General features: G+C 35.7%; 1 protein-coding gene across 9 annotated transcripts in view; it reads right to left on the bottom strand.

The window, feature by feature from the left end:
- GAS2 (growth arrest specific 2) overlaps positions 1 to 20943 on the bottom strand; it is a 103309-nt gene that overhangs the window by 31836 nt on the left and 50530 nt on the right. For 6 of the 9 annotated variants that reach the window (XM_085579885.1, XM_085579888.1, XM_085579889.1 and 3 more), the window contains exons 4-7: positions 19398 to 19539; positions 10172 to 10235; positions 5543 to 5687; positions 2256 to 2363 (exon numbers count right to left, since the gene is read on the bottom strand). In XM_085579885.1, the coding sequence (XP_085436011.1) occupies positions 2256 to 2363; positions 5543 to 5687; positions 10172 to 10235; positions 19398 to 19539 (459 nt within the window). Of the gene's footprint in view, positions 1 to 2255; positions 2364 to 5542; positions 5688 to 10171; positions 10236 to 12654; positions 12696 to 13252; positions 13331 to 15396; positions 15527 to 17536; positions 17557 to 19397; positions 19540 to 20943 lie in introns of all 9 variants that reach the window. The other 3 variants (XM_085579883.1, XM_085579884.1, XM_085579891.1) reach the window with 2 other exon arrangements.

Genomic DNA, 20943 nt, shown 5'->3' with positions numbered 1-20943 from the left:
CCTAACAGAACTTGAAGAATCAGAAAAAAAAAATTTACAGATATTATTAAATAATACCTGAAAAAAAAAATCTTAGCCATCAATTAATAGGAGTTAATTCCTACCACATGGCATACTTGCAGCATTACTGAAATGATAGAGGTTTTAAATTCTATAGAGGTTTCTGGAAAAAAAGCTAATAGGCTAATACAGTAGTGGATATACTATGCCATCTTAAATTGTTGATCTGAATTCAACTAGAACACACTGGGTTGTAAACAAATGGCATGTGTTTGGCTGTGTCACGCTGTGCAAAGAACATACAGCCTAGAAGGCATCAAACAGGGTGCCAAATACCAACAAAATAAAAAATCAGCTACACACAGCCTAGGAGGAACTACCACAGTGGCATCAAATAGGGTGCCAAATACCAACAAAATTAAAAATCAGCTACATACCTTAAATCTGCTTTTCCACAACTGTCCGAAGGATTCCAAAGAAAGACTAATATATCTAGTTATGTACTCAAGAACATGTAGAGTGAAGAGTAAAAACTTACTGTGATCCAATGAAGTGTTCCAAAATGAAGTTTAAACCAACCACAACCAAAAGACAACTGACTTTTAAAACCTAGGAAAATGAACTTGTTCCCACTGAAATGCATGGCAAGTTTCCATTGATATGTTTTGTAGGAATGATCTTTAGTACTGCTGTTTAATGCCTAATCCATATTACTGTTATTTTTTTGCACAATTCAACTTGGAATGCAGCAGTGTGATATGAAAAGGGATTTTTGTTTGCAAACTTGGAATGAAATCTGGCTTGGACTAGATTGCATAATAAAGAAGCCAGCAAAAAGGAATTTGACACTCACCATTCTGGCAGAACTCAAGTTTCTCAAAACAAAAAGATTAAAAATACTTTGATATTGTTTTTAAAATGAAAACCAAAAGGAAGAAAATGTAAATGTTAAACCGTGCCAGATTACTGAGGTCTTTTTAATAATTATTACCTTTTTCAAAGTGGTTTGAAACTAATAATAAAGCTTACCTAAATGTACTGCAAAATTTTTAAAAAGTCTCTTACTGGCTACAAGTCAGAAAATCTATTATTCCTTTATACTAGCATGTTGAATCTCAAACTGTTAGATTTAACAAATCCCTTATTTCTTCTTCTTTACAACCTATTACTGAATTAATTAGGAGTTCTCAGTACTTATTCAGCACAGTACTTACACATGCTCCCAACTTCACACTCCCAAGACAACCCAAATCCTTATCTGGCTTCACTGACTTTATTGTAAGTTAAGTTAAGCAGAAGTTTATGACTGAATAAGCACTCTGGTATTTTGTTGAAACAGGAACTTGACTTCTGCAGATAAGAAGGAGTCCCTCTGACTTCTTCTGTTTACATGTGCTCAGTTTTATTAGGTCACAGTTATATGCCTTTAGCATAATAGGGATAACAGTCATTTGAGTTTCAGACCTATCATTTTGTCAAGTCATGACTCAAGAATAGTGCATGTGGAGAGGAAGATGGAAAGAAGTGTAGTATGAATCAAATTCTTAATATACAACTACAGAATAACAAGATTAGCATATTTTCAATTATTATTACCACAGCCATTTGTAGAGAAGATTAAGTGGATCAGAAGAATTAATCTTTGAAAGTATAGATGTACTAATTTCAGCCATTGAATAATGGTAGCAAATATTGATACTGATTACCTTTGTGCTATGGGAGTTAAAAATCTACCTACAAAGTCTGAAATAAAACTCTAGGTTTGGAAATATCTGTTAATCAAATGACATACTATGGATTTCAATGGTTTGCTCATGCTGCTTTAGCAATATATCTTAGTCATGACTTGGCAATTCAATGATCATGAAGCCTTTGATCTCTCTCCTGACCAGCTAGACAGTATCAGCCAAAAGACAGTGGGAGAAAGACTGTTTCAATGCAATGGATATTCTTTCAAGCCAAACTGAGAAGTCACCAGCTCTATTTCTGCAGACTTTTATTTTTGTTGCAATTAATTAAATAGAGAGCAAATTCAATGACCTAAAGTCAGAAGGATATTTATCACATAGTAATAATTCCTTGGGTCAGTTAACACGCTGTAGGTTATTTATTCTCCAACTGTGTCACAAAAATGAGTCAGTGCTGGTTAACCAGAAAATATTTTTTCCTGTTAATCAGTGATGTAATTTTCAAAGTGGAAGGTAGCAGTAAAAGAGAAACAAAGTAAAAATGAAAAGCAAAAATAAAATCTTTACCCTAATAAAAAGGATCTTCTCTCCAACTCTGTATCTTCCCTGTGAAAGACGCTCCACGCAGAACTTATTAGGGCATTTACAAGGTGGATCTTCAGAAATGTGTTTAACCTATAAAACAAGTTATTAATAGGAACTGTTTAAAATAGCATGGATAGCAAAACATTCAATAAGACACTTGTCATAATTAAAGTCTAAATTTATGATATTTTTTTTGGTTTTGCTTAACATTTCTGTAACCCCAGAAAGCCTCCTATGGTGCTTCCAATAGCAATTATTGAGTAGTTGAGTTTAAAATGTTACATAATTCAGCATCAAATTTGCACTCTTTATCTGAATTCAAGCAGCCTGTTACATGGAGTTCAGCACTAAACTTTTGTAACTCTATTCTCAGTATTTTATGATTAATCAGCTCAAAGTGCTAATACAGCTAACAGGCAAAATGAAGATGTCATAAGATGTGTCCTACCTTCTAAATATATATAAATATAGAGGTATCTTCCTTACCAGTAAGAGGCTCTGCCTCTTTAAAACTGTGCACAAACACCTTAGGAAAAAAGCATACAGAAAATACTGTGACATCATTAAAAATTAATGCCAAGACACTCCTCAGTAGTTTCAACTGCCCTTTGATGTGCTCCTTGTTAGGGCTAGTTCAATTGAAATTAATTTAAAGGGACCTCAATAGCACTATCATTGCCAAACCTAACTACATAACCCCAAAAAATAAGGGCTGAGAAAAAACAGATGAAAACCACTTTCCTGCATGCTATTAGTTGCATCAGCTTGACTTTGGCCTCCTTGCTCTGGCATGTGCTACCAAAGACTGATGTTTAGTAAAAGTACATTTTGTACTCTCCGGTGATGGGAAAGTAGCAAAGGCATCAATATCAAAAGAGCAGATCTGGCTGTGAAACTCTTCCTTGACATTCAAATTGCACTTCTGCATAGGAGCAGCAAGAATAAGTGCAGCATTTTCATACGCTGTGGTACACTTGGACAAAATTTGTAGCTTGTATGTCAGCATCAAACGATGCAAAATGCCAGAGGAACTTGCAGATGTTTGTCCATTTCAAACAATATTCCAAAGACATTTTCATATCCAGTTTGTAAACCAAGGCCTGTAAAAATAGTCTGAGGCCCAGGAAAGGATATTGTCTAAACAGCTAAACAGCTAACAAATTAAAGTCTTAAATTGTTCCATAAAAAGAAAAAATGCTTGGCCAAAGATATAGCACTTTAATGAGTGTTTTGTTTATCATGAACAGATAAGGCTTCTGAAGTACAAACGTTTTCCAGATCTGCTTTAAGAATTAAGTTATAGTTTGTTAAATAAGCCAAAACAAACTTAGAAGGCAACCAATTATTGTTTCTATACTTTTGAAACTAGCCCTGTTGAGTGATTTAATGGCTTTCCAATTATTTCTGAAATGGTTCAATGCCTTTATCTGAATAACTTCATCACCCTGTGGAGAGTGTTTTATAAGTATTCTTAAGACTTACTTATTTTTAATCAGGGCATTATATTTTTATGAAGAAGAGTAACTAAAATCAATTTAACAGAGGAACTCTACATGCATTTTACACACAAAAAGTATTTCTCAAGTATCAGATGAGATGTCCTCATTTTGAATGCATCAGGTTTTTAATTTTAAAATCAGTTACTCAAATTATTTTTATCAACATGGATGAGACTTAGCCTCCATTTCTGGTGAATAAACTATTTAGATAGTTAATCAGTGGCTAATGACTTAAATCCAAGTGCAGGTTGCTGAGGATGAGAAAAGTGTATTCCTGTATTTCTTGGAAGGTGGTACCAAGACTGGAATCATGCCTAGGAAGCCTTTTCAACGGCCCTCTGAAAACTGTTAAATAATGAGGGATTCCTGACATAATATCCTATGGCACTATCACCCTGATAGCTGAAAATGGGTAGTAGGAACTTAATGCTTCGTCCACTAGAGTTCATACAAGGACTCAAAAACCCAGAGTAACTGGGCCTAACAAGTTCAAAGTTGTTTTGAGCTGTGTAAGCAAAACAGACCCATCTTCTGCCTGTGAAGAGTGAAAGGCAACAGATCTATTCTGGTGTAAAAGAGAGGATAATAAGATCCTCACTGCTGATCCTGCTGGTGCGAGTTCCATTGCCTGACTGTCCCAAAGGACACAGAAGTATTGAGTGGAATTTGGAAATCAAATAAGGAAGCAGGGGGAGGAATTATATTCTATTTTATTTTAAGTCTGGACTATATGAGAAACTGCTGCTATTTTATGGTGTGAGTGTCTGGGGCAGTGCAGGTCAGGGCTCTAGCTGGATGAATTCCATTCTGTTTCTACCCGTGCTGCTTTCTAAATTAAAGGAGATGGTTAGAGAAAACCTACATTCTCTCTGTTCAATTTCTACAAGATATGCAGCCACCAGCCTCCTTCTACATATAACTGTTCTTTCTCAATTCTTTTGAAACACAAGTGCTTTTGCAAAGTTAAAGAAGAAATACAAACCAGAAAATTTTAAATGTAATTACAGTCATCGAATAAAAAAAGTGTTTCAATAAAATGAAGGAACATTATATTCCATCTGCTCTTTGTAACAGGAAAGTGGCACATGGATTTTTCAAGAAGTGCTTTGTAACTCCCAGGTGGCACATCTACCTTGCAATGTAGTAGTTACTATGGTAACTGCTTCTTTTTACAGGCTAGATTTGTACTTTTCCAGTTTAACCTCTTCATGGCCTCAAAATGTGTCCTTTTCATCTGATTCCAGCTATTTCAAATGAACCCCTGTGGGTTTGCACCAGAAACATGAACAGTCAATATGCTGCAGCAAGTTTAATGAAATTCAAAGCAAGATTCTAACAATGAGGAAAACAATGCTTGTTTTTTTTACTAAGTGAGAATCATGTAGAACAGCATAAAAATTAGGCTGAAATATCTCAGAAGTGTTTGTTAACATTCACTACAAGTCAGTATGAGACAAATCTTGTCCTGACTCAGTCCTTCCCCAGACAAAGCACCAAGTGGGAGTTGGTGAATAAGGAGTAAAAGTAATAATAAGAAAATGTGGCCCTAAGCACAAAGCTAGGCTAAGCTGCAGAACTCCTACACAGTGTGACTTTTTTTTCCCCCCTAAAGCTTCAGACATAAATAATTGTGGTCAAAAACCAAATAATTCTATAAGTCTACAAATGTTTAAAATAGAGTGAGATGTTAAACTTAGGCTTGTGTGTGTTTTTCAAGTAAGCACATATCAGAATCAATAAAATAGGAAGAAGTTTCCTCCCACAACTTACAGCATCATCCAACAGTTTTCCTGTGCTCTTTTTCCCAGGAGACTTTGTGGGTGATGGTGAAGGAGATGGAAGGGGAGCTGAAAGTGTTTCCTCCTGTTCAATCTCTTTTTCCAATTTTATTAATCCAGGAGGTTCAACCCCACACCTTTTAGAAACACGCAAATAATAAATTACTAGTCCGTATAAAGTATTATATAGTTTAAAACAAAACAGTGGAAAGAATTTCTACCTTGTGTGCAATAACAGAATGATAAACACATTAATAAACATGTTTAAAATACACCAACCCATATTGCCATAATTTCAAATTAACAGAAAAAAATTAGATGCAGTTTCTCAGTTAATCAAATTTACAGGAAATACAGGTACTTTTTCAGCTTCTCTGTCTGATATCATATATGCTGGTGAATAATTTATGAACAACACTAGACCTCACAGAATCAAGTTCAGTACATTTGCACTTTTTTCTATTTTATTTTTTTCTTTCCAAACAGCATCTTTTCAAATTACTTAACAACTAATATTTCATGTTAGTATTTTCTGAAGAAATACAAATGCAAAGGGATTAAGGGTTTTCCTGGTTTCAGCTACTGCACTGAATTTATAGATAAGTAAACTGAGACATGGCCATTACTCTTCAGAAGTGGTTAGTGTTTCTACTAATTCATTTTTGACAGCCAGTCTTCAGATCTCTGTTTACAGTGGCAACACACCTGTAGCTCCAGCTAGAACAAAATACATGCAACTTCATCATGGATAAACTCAAACCAGAGCACTTGAAGAGCCAGACTCTTTTTGAAAGATCTTCTGAAAGCTTTATGGCAAGTGATTGAGTCAGTGTCTCACAGCAAGCAGCAGAGCTTGGACACAACTCAAAAGCTTAAAAGTGCATCCCATTTTCCTAATTACCGATAAGCCCCTTCTGTTTTTTTATCTGCCAACACTGAACAAACCCCAGAAAAACATCCAGAGTTCCCTTCTCAGAGAATGACTTCAGCTTGGAAAAGTTATCATGCCAGGTAGACCTCTCATAGCAAACTACTTGCACAATTGAAATTATATTTTTTTCTGTAGCAGAAAAGTCCACAGTGTAGATACAGAACTATACTGACTTACCTAGGTAAGACCTGGACACTAAAATATTGAGCAGTAACAAATACATATCATGAAAATTAAAGCTAAATACCATAATGATCTTAGAAGGGTACAGAGAAAAGATATAAGCACACATATTAGCTTTTGAGTTTTCTGATAATGTTTAATTTAGTCATACTACTGCCTAGTAAATTAATAGAAAGCAAACCAAGAACCAAATCTGTGCTTGTATTGGCTTCTAACTGGTGCAGTCTGCATAATGAAAAGTCAGCCAACATTGAAGCAAGCACTTATACACAACCTATTTACTTCCTGTCTGCCTGCAGATGCTGACAGGCTGTAAATTATGTAATTCCCACTGGGCTCTAAGCCTACTCCTGCATACAGCCTTACTCATCAAATAAAACTCTTCCACTGTAAGAAATGTTGCTTCATTGCTTCTACTACTTTTCATAGTTTCTAAATTTTGTCTTTGTGACAGACTTTTAAAGTTCCCTGTACTTCCAGTACTCTGAATTCCTCTGACGAACAGCTGAAAAATAAAATCAGCAATCAAACAAACACACACGCTTTTTTCCCCCCAATGCTGTATGAACCCAAAGCAAAGTTGCTGGAAAGCTGAAATTGTAAAAAGCCACATCTTTTCTGAGAGGGGCAGAGGTGCAAATTCTGGGAAGGTATGCTAAGCATTTCCTTTTCTGCTTCTTTCTAGCCTGGCTTCTCACAGCTACGCATGAAGCAGCACTGGACTGTAACATGATCTCTGTTAGACTTCTTAGACCACTTTCCATTTTTATCAAGGTAAAATTGAATACAATAGCAGAAAGACATTGAAACTGCTCAACAGTAATCCAAAAGACCTGTGAGAGTTGTTTAACCCTGTAAGAGTCTAACAGTAACTGAGGACCTTCATTCTTTGTGCAGAAAAACTAATTTAGCTGTTTTCCATTGCATAATCACTGACTTTCAGATACTTCGGAGAATGCTGGACCTGTGTAACCGACTGCAATAGTCCTGTGCATTTTCAGAGGTCAATTCCACCCTGTAGGACACTTTCTTCTCTCATAAATTTCACTGTATTGACATAACATCTGCCAGTGACACAAGGCCTCATTTTAACTACTGAAGTGTTGCAGACGATCTCAGAATGCTGTTTTCATAAAGAGATGAAATTCAGGATAATTTCTCAGGCAATTGTACTTTTATTAATATCTTTGAACTGCCACTCTTTGAGCCAAGTGGCACACCAGTTTCCCACTCAATGTGCAGTCCATTCATCAAGACCATCTGTCCCTAATTTGTCTAAGAGGACACTATGAGATAACGTGCTAAAAGCATTACCAAAGCAAAGGTGAATGATCACCTGTCTCCCTTCCTCCAGAGAGTATCTGCTGAATACCAGTTCAAGTTCAGCAGAACAGAGCTCAGTTTAACTCCTCCTCAAGCAATCCTCATTCTGCCACACTTGTGCCCCAATCACAAGTCCATTTGCATAAAATAAAAAAGCTTAGGTTGACTTTTGGGCTTTACAGACCTGAAGACTAACAGTAATCTAGCTGGGCAAAGTGGGCCAAAAGCTGAGCCCTTGTGATGAGTTTGAACATATCATTCTGCTTCTAAAATTACTCAGGGTCTCTTACACTTTTTGTTCTTTAAAAACAGACTGAGGCACCTTTTCAAAGTGCTTTTTCTGCAGCTCCTGTTCAGGAAAGCAGATCCCTAAGACTGCAAACAGACCCGGTTTGCTCTACAAAGCACACATCTGTCTTCTCCCTTGTTTAAAGCAGCACAGGAACCTCACTTTAATGTGCTCTTTCCTACACTTAAAGAAGGCAATTATCAATTCTCCTTTCCCATACAGTTCTAGTTTACCACAGCACAGGCAAACGGGCATCATATATTTAGTTTTCAGTTATATTAACCTGACATTTCAGTTCTGTTTTTGTGTACCTTGGAAGCACACAAGATTATAAATGGGGATTTGTTTGTTTTGAAGAGATACTAGTGCGGGAAAGTAGACAGATATGTTGTTTGACCCTAAGCTAGAAATAAAATTAAAATAAAGAAACATAAATAACAGAAATGGAAACACAATATATAAAATAATCATTAATGATATATGGTAATATTCACGCATTATAAATAAAAAATACAATACAAATATTTTAAGGGTAAAGGGATAGATATGCATAATAAATGAAAGCATGGGTTATTTATTTCTTCAGTACTTCTTTTCATGTCTGGAACAGAAAGCATCCGAGACATGGAAGCTTAAGACAAATATAAAGGATAAGATTCTATTTTCATTCCCTTGTAGACCTATTGAGTCATCAAATCTCACTGCAAAATGAGATTAATCTAACTCAACCAACTTTAGCAGAGTCTGGCACTGCCTAACCACACCCATGCATTACCTGAGGAAGCTGGATACTATAGAGTGACCAGCTGGGGCAGATACCCCTGACAGTTATGCCCCAGGCATAGGGGCTCTAGGTGCTGATAGATCTATCTCCCAGCTGGTCTTGAAAGCACAGTTTATTTGCTCAGGTAAATTAAGATTCATTAAAATTATTTTGATTATTCATTTGCAGATCAAAATACTTTCTTCTTTGTGGGAAGTTAAAACAATTTGCCATTTGAACACAAGTTCTGGAGATAACAAAATAATTGAAAACCTGAAATCACTATTTTTTTTTGATCATTGCTGTTCCTATGCAAGCTTCCACTGACAGCAAGTGTTTTTCTGAAACTTGACCATGAGAAAAATTTCTAGTTTTCCATGTGAGTTCATTCACAAAATATGAACACACATGATGCAATTTTAACACAGCCAATACTAGTCCTTAAATTAATAATAAACAGGGGTCTCCCTCACCTTGATTGTTACCACAAGGAATTCTTCTGAAATTAATGAAGCTATTTGAATAGCAAGATACTTGCTATTTTACACACATTAATGAAGGCAACTGCAATTTACATGCAAGACTGGGTAGCAGTCCTGATGCTCATGTATTTTTCAGTAAATCTTATGCACTATGCTAGTTAAACCTACATCTGCAAAAAGGGGGAAAAAAATCACATTCTAGTTTCTGTAATTTTGATTGCTTAGCCAAAGTCTTTGTCTTGTTGTCAAAGATAACATTACAATGTACTGAAGTTCAGCACAGTTAAAATCATCTTGGTCAGATTTAGATCATGTGAAGATCATCTTATTATCAACAGACTTAATTAAATTGCAGTTATTTATAGAGACATCTGACTTTGGAATGAGAAACAGCTCAAAACTGTATAGAAAAAAATTCTCAAACCCTTCCTCTCCTAATAGAAGGATAGCCTACAAATATCTTCATTGAAGGACTGGTATTTTGTAGTATTTGTTAAGAACTGGCTTCAAGTGTGACATCAAGACAAACATTCTATTTGAACCTAATGAGCACAAAACTTAGCTTGAGATGTGCTGACTTAATATGTCTGTCAATACCCCCACTGTCAAGAATGCAAATATTTCAACAGTCTTTAAATATTTTCACCTACCTTGCTGCAATTCTTCCAAGTTCCAGCAAACAAAGGCACACTTCTCTTGGCTGCTTGTGGAGTACTAGAAAAGCAAAATGAAGATGGAAAACAATGATATATAAAAGCTATTTTAAAGATCTTAGTGATGGAATGGAACCTAATCATCAACGTCTGTTACTCTTGACTCTTATAAACATTTGTTTTCTTTGGCTTGCTGTAGAGTTTTATTGGAATAAAAAGGATGGGATTGATGAGTGGCTCTCAGAGTTCAGATAGTTCAGAAGCTCAATTTAATTATCTAAATCACTGAAAAATTATTTGGGGTAATTGGTAATCTGCAAGCAGTTAATAACTATTTAAAAATATTTAAGAGATCTGGCACAAAACTTTAATTAGTAGAAAGTCAAAAATAATAACATTAGAGCGATACATTTCTTTCTATAAACTAAGAGAATTCATATCCTTTAGATCACTATTTTTCTTAACCAAATTAATTTTAAAAAATAAAAAAGTTGCATTAACAAAGACGTACCTTACTATAAATTTGGTCCTGAATTTTTTTTCACATCTACTCTTAAAGTAAATATGAAACTAGAATGCTTTAGGAATCAGTTCTTCACAATATAAAAATACCGAACAGACAAAAAGAGTTTCTCCTTTACACATACTTATATATAATGCAAGTCTGCATGCCTGGATTCCACACAGAATAGGTTTTTTATGATTCAGAAGTAGCTGTGACACAGCATGATCATCTCATTATTGTGAGAGATTGAAATGTTAGGGATTATTGTCCCAACCATCCACTTGCAAAAGCAGCAGGGGCTTTGCTGAGGCCAGGTTTGCACTCCTTATGGGAAAGAGAGGGGGAGAGTTTTTGGGTGTGTGGTGGTGCAATATCTCAGCTGTGTAAGAGCAGTTCCAGGCACAGAGGTGGTGTGAACTCACCACCAGAGGATGACCACGACAAACCAAATTCTGTTTAGCAACAAACTGGGTTTTGAGCCAAATAAGGGAAAATACTCATAAGAAGCAGATTCTGCAAAGTGGAATAGTGCTTTTTATCATGGCAATGTCCTACCTGACATAACTGGCTGAGGTGTTAACTCCCCTCTGTGGAAGGTATTGGGACAGTCACATACATCACTTCTGATGGGGCAAAAGTGGCTCAGCTACGCTGATGTGACAGCCACCTGTCATGCTTTAGGTGTCACAAACCATCAGAGTCCTCCAAAACATGCTCAGACACTTTCTGAGGCTTTCCACAAGAGGACTGCACCTGATCCACAGTGCTGGATCAGACTGTGCAACACCCTCGTGATGCTGCAGAGCCAGGGACAGGCGAAATGACTCGCACCATTTTAGAAGGCCAAATGAGTGTTTATTCAAAAGTACTTCTCTCTTCTACAGAGAATATTGTGAACATTAATTTTATTGGTTTTAAAGTAAAAACATTTTGTTTGATTGGTACACTGGACTTAGGTCAGTGTGGTAGAACATATCTATAAACAATATGAACGGAAAGCAAGGTAATAGATTGTTTACATTTTTCTTGGAGATTTTCCCAGGCTTAGCCTGGCAGAAATCTTTCTCTTTTTCTCTCTGACTGAACTGAGAATATCTACACCCTCGCCTCAGGGGTGGCATCCTGGGTGTTGTCACTTGACCCTGACTGTATTTTAACCCACTGAACCTGGTGTTTCATGGGCTTACCCCACCCTCAACAGATCAAGACTGTGGCCATCACTTTAAACAAGAGATATTGCAATTGCAACAATTAACTCACTTCACTCTGTTCTTATCCTTTCTCTCTTTTCCCTCTGTATTTGCTTAAGTGGTATCTTCTTACTTTGCTGCATTTCTATAGATGATAATAGCCAAAATGGTTACATACCTCCTTTCCATTGCAACCAAACTGATCTAAATAAACCTTCCAGATATACTAGCCACTCAAGTGTGGTTTCACTCTCACCTGCCTCTTCTTCTATTAGCAAGAACCTCAGCTACCCTTGCCTTCAGAGGACAGTTATAACAATTATGAAACACCACCACAAACCAATATATTTTTTCCTCCATGATTCAGAATAGGTAATGTTCTGTAAAGAAATTCAGCAAAGCATATAAGCAAAATACTAAATTAATAACTCAAGAATGGTCTGTGGCTGTTTCTATAATCAACTCCCTAAAACCTCAAGAACAAGAAAGGAAAAATAGAAGAAAAGAAAAAATAGTAATTATGAGTACATTATCATCTACTCTTCAGAAATACCTACTAAAGTAAAGCCCTCATGTTATTTTAAGTAAAAATCAGGTTTTAAGAAATTCCACAATATTAAAAAAAAAGTGCACATTACACTTCAGATGGAATTGAGACTAAAAAGTAATTGTGTGACTTTTTGTATAAATCAGAAAAAACCTGAACAACATCAAAAGATATTTGTTTTTAATGAGTTAAGGTCCAGACATCAGCTACATAAACTTTTGGTAATCTAAAGACTCACCTAATTTAAATGCATGAGGAAAAAATACCATACCTGAAAAAGATATTTTAAAGTCTACTTAAAGCCCTGAAAGCAATTACTCTGTTCTATGCATGGGTGAGACACAAAGGGACTGGAAAATCTCCAGGTAAGCAACACCCCAAGGCAGAACTCCAGCCTCTGTGCCTTCAACTTGCAGCTCCAGGGATAGGAACAAGTGTAAGTGGTGTGAGCTGAATGATACTTTTATCTCTTCCCAGTGTCTATGTAGCCCTTTGGGAGGTGTGCATTTGTCCTCTAATCTCATCCAAATACATTTCCAGAAATGAAACTGCAGAGCATGAAAACTAAACAGGCAGTGCACTAGGAAAAATATACTTATTCTTCAGCCATCTGTTACTAAGAATATAAATGATGAACACTTGGATATTCAGCTATTTTCAATATTCTTCCTTCCCACAACATAGTAATTACATTAAATATTTACCTTTACTAGTAATCAGTATTTTTAAAGTGCTACATTCATGACCCTAGAAGTGTATTCTGTTATTTTGGTTTTAAACCGGTTTTGACAGTCACAAAATAAAACTTGATTTTAAGAAGTAAGGCATACTCCAAAATATAAATGGAATAAAGTGGGTTTGGAATAGTCAAACCAAGTAAATTGCAATTCATACATATGTACATCTGCATGACTCTGGAATGGAAGAAAAAGAGAGGTTCAACTACCACTATTTGCAAAAAGATCTATAAATATATCTAGAAGAAAATTTGATTATCTATCCAAACAAAATTCATAGACCTTTAGCGAGTCTGACTCAACATAATCTAGACACATTTCATGCATTTCACACTGAACAATGTGGCAGAGTGACGTCATTGTTAGAGGATGAAGATGTGTGCAGGCAATAACCAACCACAAAAACAAACATCAGGTCATCTCATAAGACAGTGCTTCAGATGAGAAAATACCAGCATTCCTGAGGACTATACAGCATATGTATTTGGGGACTTCAGAGACCAATAAATATTATTTTATGCAGATCCCCTGCATAAAATGAATGGAAATATCCATCTTTCTATAGACTCTCACTGGTGGGATTTGCTTGACAAGAATGCAATGGGAAGACAGAGAAATAATGCAAACAAGTCTGGCTTATTTTAGGTGTCCTGCCTTTTCACTTTTCATCTCATCCCTTTAAATGCTTCTTACTTGCTGTTCTCATTGCCTGCATCTTTGCATGCTACCTCCAGCCACTCTTTGTAAACAATAATTCCTTTTTAGTTCCTGGAAGTTTTTATCCTTGCTTCTCTCTGGCAATGACATTTCTTCACACTGCTCCCATCTTATTGCCATCCCATTCTCTTTTTACAAGTATTCCTCTTTTGTTCACTCAACCTTTGTGCTTCCTCAGAGGTCCTTACCTCAGTGCCTGGATGCAGAGGAGAAGCAGAGGAGGAGCAGCCTCTGCTTTCAGCATTATTAGAGCCTGTGACTGTCAGGAGACAGAACACACAATGCGCATGCAGTCCACGTGTTTACTGAACAGGTTTAAACTGAAAGTTCACAATAACATTCAGGTTTTTTGTTTTGTTTGTAGTTTTGTGTTTGTTTTAAATTAGTAGAATCACAATACAGAAATAAACTTCTCACAACTTCCCCTGCCAAGTTTCAAATCTTGGCTCCTAACACTTTTATAAACCATTTTTAATGAAGTCAGTCTTCCTTCTAATATAAACTTTTTTTTTTGCTTTAAAGATTAAGGTATCAGGCATAGCTGAATCATAAAAAGTAAATAAGATTTCTGTTTCTAACGCATTTCTTATCCCACTAGAAGCAAAGAGTTTTACCAAGTGCCTTAGTATTTATTATCACAGGCTTCCAATTGCCATCAGAACTCATACTAGTTTAGGGAAAGTTTTCCAAAAGGATGGTCCTTTGATCCTTCTTCCTATTGTCTCTCACATTTTCCTTTAAATTTTATTCTGATCTTAGAGAATATTTTTTGTTCTTAAAAAAAACCCCAATATTGTTTTGTCAACACTCTGTTAACCTATAACAAACTTACCCTTGCTTTTGCATCAGAGCTATGCTATGATACACTCGTGCTTCCTCTACAGTCCCTGCCCCATTCAGATCAATCTCTTATGGAAACCTCGAAAGAATTAAGGTGTCAAACACACTAGATCTAAGGATAGTAAAGAATTAATGTAGAAGGGATACATAGTCATCTGAACACTCATCATTTACTGAAATTCAGTAGTTTAACATGCAAATCCATGGTAACAACAAAGAGTCTAGGATGCTTCTATAGTCCTCAAAATGAGATGTATTCAGTAATATTATGAGTAGTTTAGTAAAGAACTGTGAAAGATGGGACAAAATCTTGTTCTGATGCAACTTCAAGTAACTTTTAACATGGTGTTACAATATGTAGATGCTTCAGTATAAAAGAACAGAAAAAACTTGCATCTTGAAATCAGATAAACTACAGTAATAATTTAAAAAATAATCTTCCCTATGTATAAAATATTTTTAAGCAAGCAACATTTGAGTATTTTTTAAAATAACCTTTAAACCAACAATGTTAGAAGAGAGATCAGAGGTGTTTGTGTTTCAGTTTACTATTTCCACTAAAATACGAAATGCATTTATTTAGGAAACCTGTCCATGAAACTCAAATCAATTAGTTGCATCAAAAGAAGTCCATGTCACATACTGTGTGTAGAGGTGCATAGAATATACAAGCACAAAACATGAACCATCAAGAGCATCCAACACCTCCCAAAGCAGATGACATATCAGCATGCTGGCACACTCAGTGGCAAACCCTTTTCTTGCCGGGTAGACTTTATCATGGAAGAGCTGCAGAATATTCATTGGTTCCAAATCCTACAATCATCCAACAACACTCTATTACTACAAAGAGGTCAGAACTTACGCTTTATGTTCACTGAACTAAAGCAACCATAGAAAATCTTACCATGCTTATTTGTCCAATAAGTTTTCTTTGAGTATTATACTCTTCAGGCATGAGCAAAATTACAAATATCTCCACCTAGTATGCTTCCATAAAGAAAATTACCAGAGCTGTGGGGATTTGCTGTCCTAAAGCCTACAGGGGCTATTCCCTACAGGGGGATTTACCAAGTATATTTATGGGAGTTAACAGGAGTTAAAGGCAGTATTAATATCCTCACACTGCATGAGAGAGTTGGCACATCATGTTCAGTCCCACATAATCTGATACATCTAAGATGACTATTCAATGACACTGTACCTCAAGATTTGCACGGATGATCAAAATTTGGATTTTGGATCATAATTTTTGGTATTAACAAAGCTAATTCCTTCTCCTTTAAACACACTAAGTTTAAAAGTAAAAAATATGACAAGCATGCTAAATTTGGCAATGAGCGCAGGGAGCACAGATGGTGTCCCTCTATTTTGCAGCACTCGAAATTATCACTAGGTACTGTGTTGCTATAATTTTTACAGAGGTTCACGTGTGAGCTGTGGCTCATACATCAGGTATCCCAGCCACCTTTTCTTTGCAAAGGCATTAACTTGTAGACTTTCCTGCCATGTCTCTGCATTTAGAGATAAATTGCTACAAGTCAGCTCTGACTGTACTACAAATCTTAACAAGAAACTCTGTTCCCAATTTGTTTGCATTGTAACCTATGTTAAAGCATGATAACATTCAGCAAGACAAACTACATCATATTATAGATTGCCAACAAATTAGCAGTAGAAGTCTTCAAAATTTTGACCTTTCTCTTCCAATGATTTTTAAAGTAACTAGTGATTAGATAGTATAATCATATCTACTAGTATATCAAGCACCTCTATTTTTCATTTATTTACTTTTCCTTCTATTTATTTTGAAGACCTCAATCTTGTTTCCTCGTTTAGCTCAGCTGAATAGTCCAAATCCAACAAAGCATTTGAAACTGTGCTTAAATTTAAATAATTACATAAATTGCTAAATTAGTCCACAAGTGAAGGACAAGAATAAAGCTACCTGAATAGGTCTGCTCACCTGCTTGTGTGGATCAGCCCTGAAATGTTAACCCTTTGCAGAAGCAAGCCTCTAAGAATACTGAGGCTTCCCACCAACATCACTTACCTCCATGCTCACCAGGCATGGACTGCCCCTATCTGCCCTGGTCTTTGTTTGAGACAGCTCCATTCCAGTGAGGAATACCTTTGTATCACTTGAATCCCAGTGCTAAAACGTTAGGAGTGATGGATGCATCTGTGTGCAGCTATACTTGCATGATTTCAAAGACTTCAGAACTTATAACATGAGATAATATTTTAAGTAATGAGAAACAATAACAATTAACAATTTCTTAGCCAGTATAGACATTTTTGCTTTTGCTGATCTCAAATATACTTGGTAATTTCTTTTTTTAAACAGTGCCATAATTCCATCATTCAAGTATTTCAGTGCACTAGATCTTCAATATCACTCTTATAATTCTAGAATGTGTATTTGCCAGAAAAAGACCTCAGAATGTTTTATATGATGCAGTTGCATGATGAAAATATTACTATGTACCTTTAATTAAATAACACAGTATTTGCATACCATAAAGCACACAGAATAGGAGTAAAACAATGAGGATAAAAATCCACTCAATTGAAAAATTGATACAATAAGGTTCTCCAATGCAGACAGAAAAAACTCGCTTTATCACTAACAATTTAAACACCAATTTACTGAGTTTATTAGCCATGAGGAAAAACAGAAGAAAATATAAAAACCAGTTACCACTGTAACCATAATTTCACCACAATTAATAATATAAAATGCAGAATTCAATGAGGTAGTGCAAATACAGATGCCATTCACACACATTTCTCACGACTTTGAAAAGAACCTTTGATATTACTTACCTTTGCTGAATTTTTGCTTCCTATGCATTGGTGATTTGTGGGAGAAAGAGGAACATAAAAGCTTTAGATTGGCAACTGTTAAGATTTATCATTATTCCTAATGTATTAGGAAAATCTCAAAAAAGCAAAATTTTGAATTAATGACTAAACTGAAGGAGAATAATAGCTACTTGGTTTTATCTTTTTTTTTTTTTTAAGGCATGATTACCACCTCCTTCTCAAGTTCAGAAAAATGGGTCAAAAATGTTATCAAGTCCTAATCTTATTTCAAACAACATAAATCTTTTCTATTAGTACATTATACCATAAGGGAAAAAAATCTCAGAACCTAGTTTTTTATCAGTGAAGAAAATCATTCACTAGTCAAACAAAATAGAGTACAGGTTTGCACAGTCAGTCATATTTCCCTTCAGTTTTCTGAGAGAGGAAGTCCTCTGGAACACACCTTTTTTGTTGTGTTTGCACTCTGTTTTACTATGGTAGGCAAGGCACTGTGTACGTCTGCAAATGAACTATCAGGAAATATCAGTATTCCAGCTATGGCAATTCCATCTCTAAACAAGATCTAGTTTCTTAAAAATGCACAACAGATTTGTGGAACACTGGCAAACGACTGGGCTTACCCAGCAATACAAACTTCTAATACCTTGAAGTATTCTGTTAACCAGAGGTGGTTCTGCCCATCTCAGGCATTGGAGGTCTGCATCTCCCGGTGTTTACAAGATTCTTGGTAAATGTCCAACTTATTCACCATTTCAAATCATTGAAACTACAATTATTGTTTGCCTTCCACATGATTTACCATATAAAATAAGAATTTTATCTTAAAGATTTAATTAACAAATCAGAGTCAATACATATATTCAACTTACTATTTGTCACCTTTGAGATACTAATCTGTGCTCTGCCAAGCATTTTCTCCCAGACATATAAAATAACGTGATTAAAAAACTTCCCAGGATAAAAAAACAGACAAATGAAAAAGAAAAACTCTCAGAAATATTTGTGCTGGACTACAGAAGCAGAACAAGACTGTAAAAGAATGGGATCAGTCACAAGTAAGAGCTTCAACAGGCTTTTTGAGCAACAGAACAAAGAAGCCTCAGCATAGTGTGTTCATTTGTCTTCCTTAGAAATTGATCTGTCACTATGCCTGCTTTACACTTTTATCTGATTGCAGATAACAAACATTGCATTCTCTTCATTTCATGAGATTTGGCTGAAAAACTGTGATGTCAAGATTCCTAAGACTTCCTTCGAAGAAAGAAAAGTTAAAACAACACAGACTGTGTAGTATTAGAACAGTGATTTCCTGAGCAGTACAAGTCTTTTCATGAAACACTGTGAAGCAGTAGTATTGGATAATTTTTGTCCAGAACTGCACAAGGGAACCAGCTGGAAAAAACGGTCAGCATGGGAAACAGAAAAATTTTGTATCATCTTGGCTCCTGTGGAATTCATTAAATCTCCACAACTAGCCAAATGTCTGCAGACAGAACTGTGCATGCACTTGGATCCTACTCTCCCAAAAAAGAAAAGCACCATCTTATCCCACTGAACTAAGGAACAGCATTCCATGCTCAGAAAAATATGTGTAGGGTGGAAAATAATTTGTGTGCAAGAAAACATAGCAAGAGTTTTCTCTCATTTAAGTTCCTCTTAAAATTGACTTAAATGAGTAGTATGTGATGTGAACTTTATTTGTTCGTTCTATGGACATGCAGCAGAACTAACACAGTCATACAAAGGTCAGATTTAGAGTTAGGACCTATTAAAAGTCTTCCTGTCTTTCAAGGCTAAACACAAAGAAAAACTTATTTTAAATTACTAACTATTACACAACGAATAAAGAAATACATACCCAAACCTTCTGATTCAAACAGGCAGGTATCATCCACACCTACATCTCTGCACCAGGCTAAGAAATTTGCTGTGTTGTCCCGTGCAAAAAAAGACCCTGAAGGAGCATTGGCTTTGCATGGAATTTTCCGAACTGGTAAGGCCTGAAAAACAGGAATTCTTTATTTAGCTAAATTATATATGCTATCATAATACTTAAGTATTATGAAATCACTACACAAGTTTTGCATAGATGGGTAACTCCCACCAACTTATTTCCTTGGCCATTAAAAAATTCAGAGTAAAGAAGCATGAGAAGTGAATTTAACAGCATGAAGTTCTTAACTAAAAACTATTTCCAAAAGTCCACACACTGAAGTTGAGAGCTGAACCAATATTAGTTACTTCTTAGGAATATTAATAACTACAGGCTTTGGATTTAGTGTTTGGTCTAGTTTGCTGAATTAAAAAAAAAAAAAATACTATAAAGACAGACTTTAAACTAGGAGCTGAACTTTCTCACAATTAAGGGTGAATTACTTTCAGTTCTATGTTAGGAGATAATCACAGTGTACAGGAATGGATCTTGAGGCCCAAAGACTACAGACACTTCAGAAAGGTCACTGTCTCCTGTTTAACAGCACCCAGAAGTCCCCAGTGCACAACACAGGCCTGTAAATCTAGCTGGGACAAAGTCAAAGTCTATAGAGACAGGTTCTCCCTGTACCAGAGTAGTTCCATTTACATGATTTCAGTATCAGAAAGGATGCTACTGATACAGCATCAATATCTGTATCAAACAGAGTAATTACCACAACAATCCTACTGCCTGTATTGGTAGGTTTACTGAGACACATAAAAAGTAAGTCCTTAGCATTTAGTTCTCAATTAAGGCTTTTTTTCCTCAAATAAAAAATAGCTGTACTACATGGCCAAGTGAAGGCAGAAAACAAAACATTGCTATGTAACTTTAAGGATCCCTAAATCATGGAGGAATTCAGACCTTATGTTGATTTGAATGCACTGTTTTACCAATGCTAATGTATGAAATTTTTTCCTCTGTCTGGAGTCAGTAGTTACTCAACCAAAAGTGAGCTAAGAGGTAGCAAACTGTAAATATGGTTTCTCTACTCATTCCTAGCTTAAATTTAATGGAAATGGGGAGAGCGGGTGTAGGACACAGGAGTAGGCTTTCCCTTACAACAGCTTCTAGCAGTATAATAATATCAGTATTAAACACAGCTTAATAGGAGTTTAAATATTATACATATTATACATGTGACAGCAGCAATGAAATGGCAGAATATGCCTACATGCACTGAGCTACTCACTGCTATCTACCCATAAGCCAAATAAACTGAAAATAGAACAACTGCAGGCTTAATCTGCATTGTACTTATCAGTATGTCAATGGAGACTAACAGATTGTCTCAGATATATCAATGTGTCTCAGAGATTTATGCAATTAAATCTATTCCTCAAATCACCATCTAGCTTTCATTCCCCCATGATTTTTATACAATTACTCAATATACATTTCCGTGTTTTGGAAAAATTAACTTATGGTT

The sequence above is a fragment of the Lonchura striata genome, chromosome 5 (assembly GCF_050655825.1).
Source record: "Lonchura striata isolate lonStrDom1 chromosome 5, ASM5065582v1, whole genome shotgun sequence".
Classification (NCBI taxonomy): domain Eukaryota; kingdom Metazoa; phylum Chordata; class Aves; order Passeriformes; family Estrildidae; genus Lonchura; species Lonchura striata.
The sequence above is the reverse complement of the archived record's forward strand: the minus strand, read 5'-3'. Positions and strand labels throughout refer to the sequence as shown.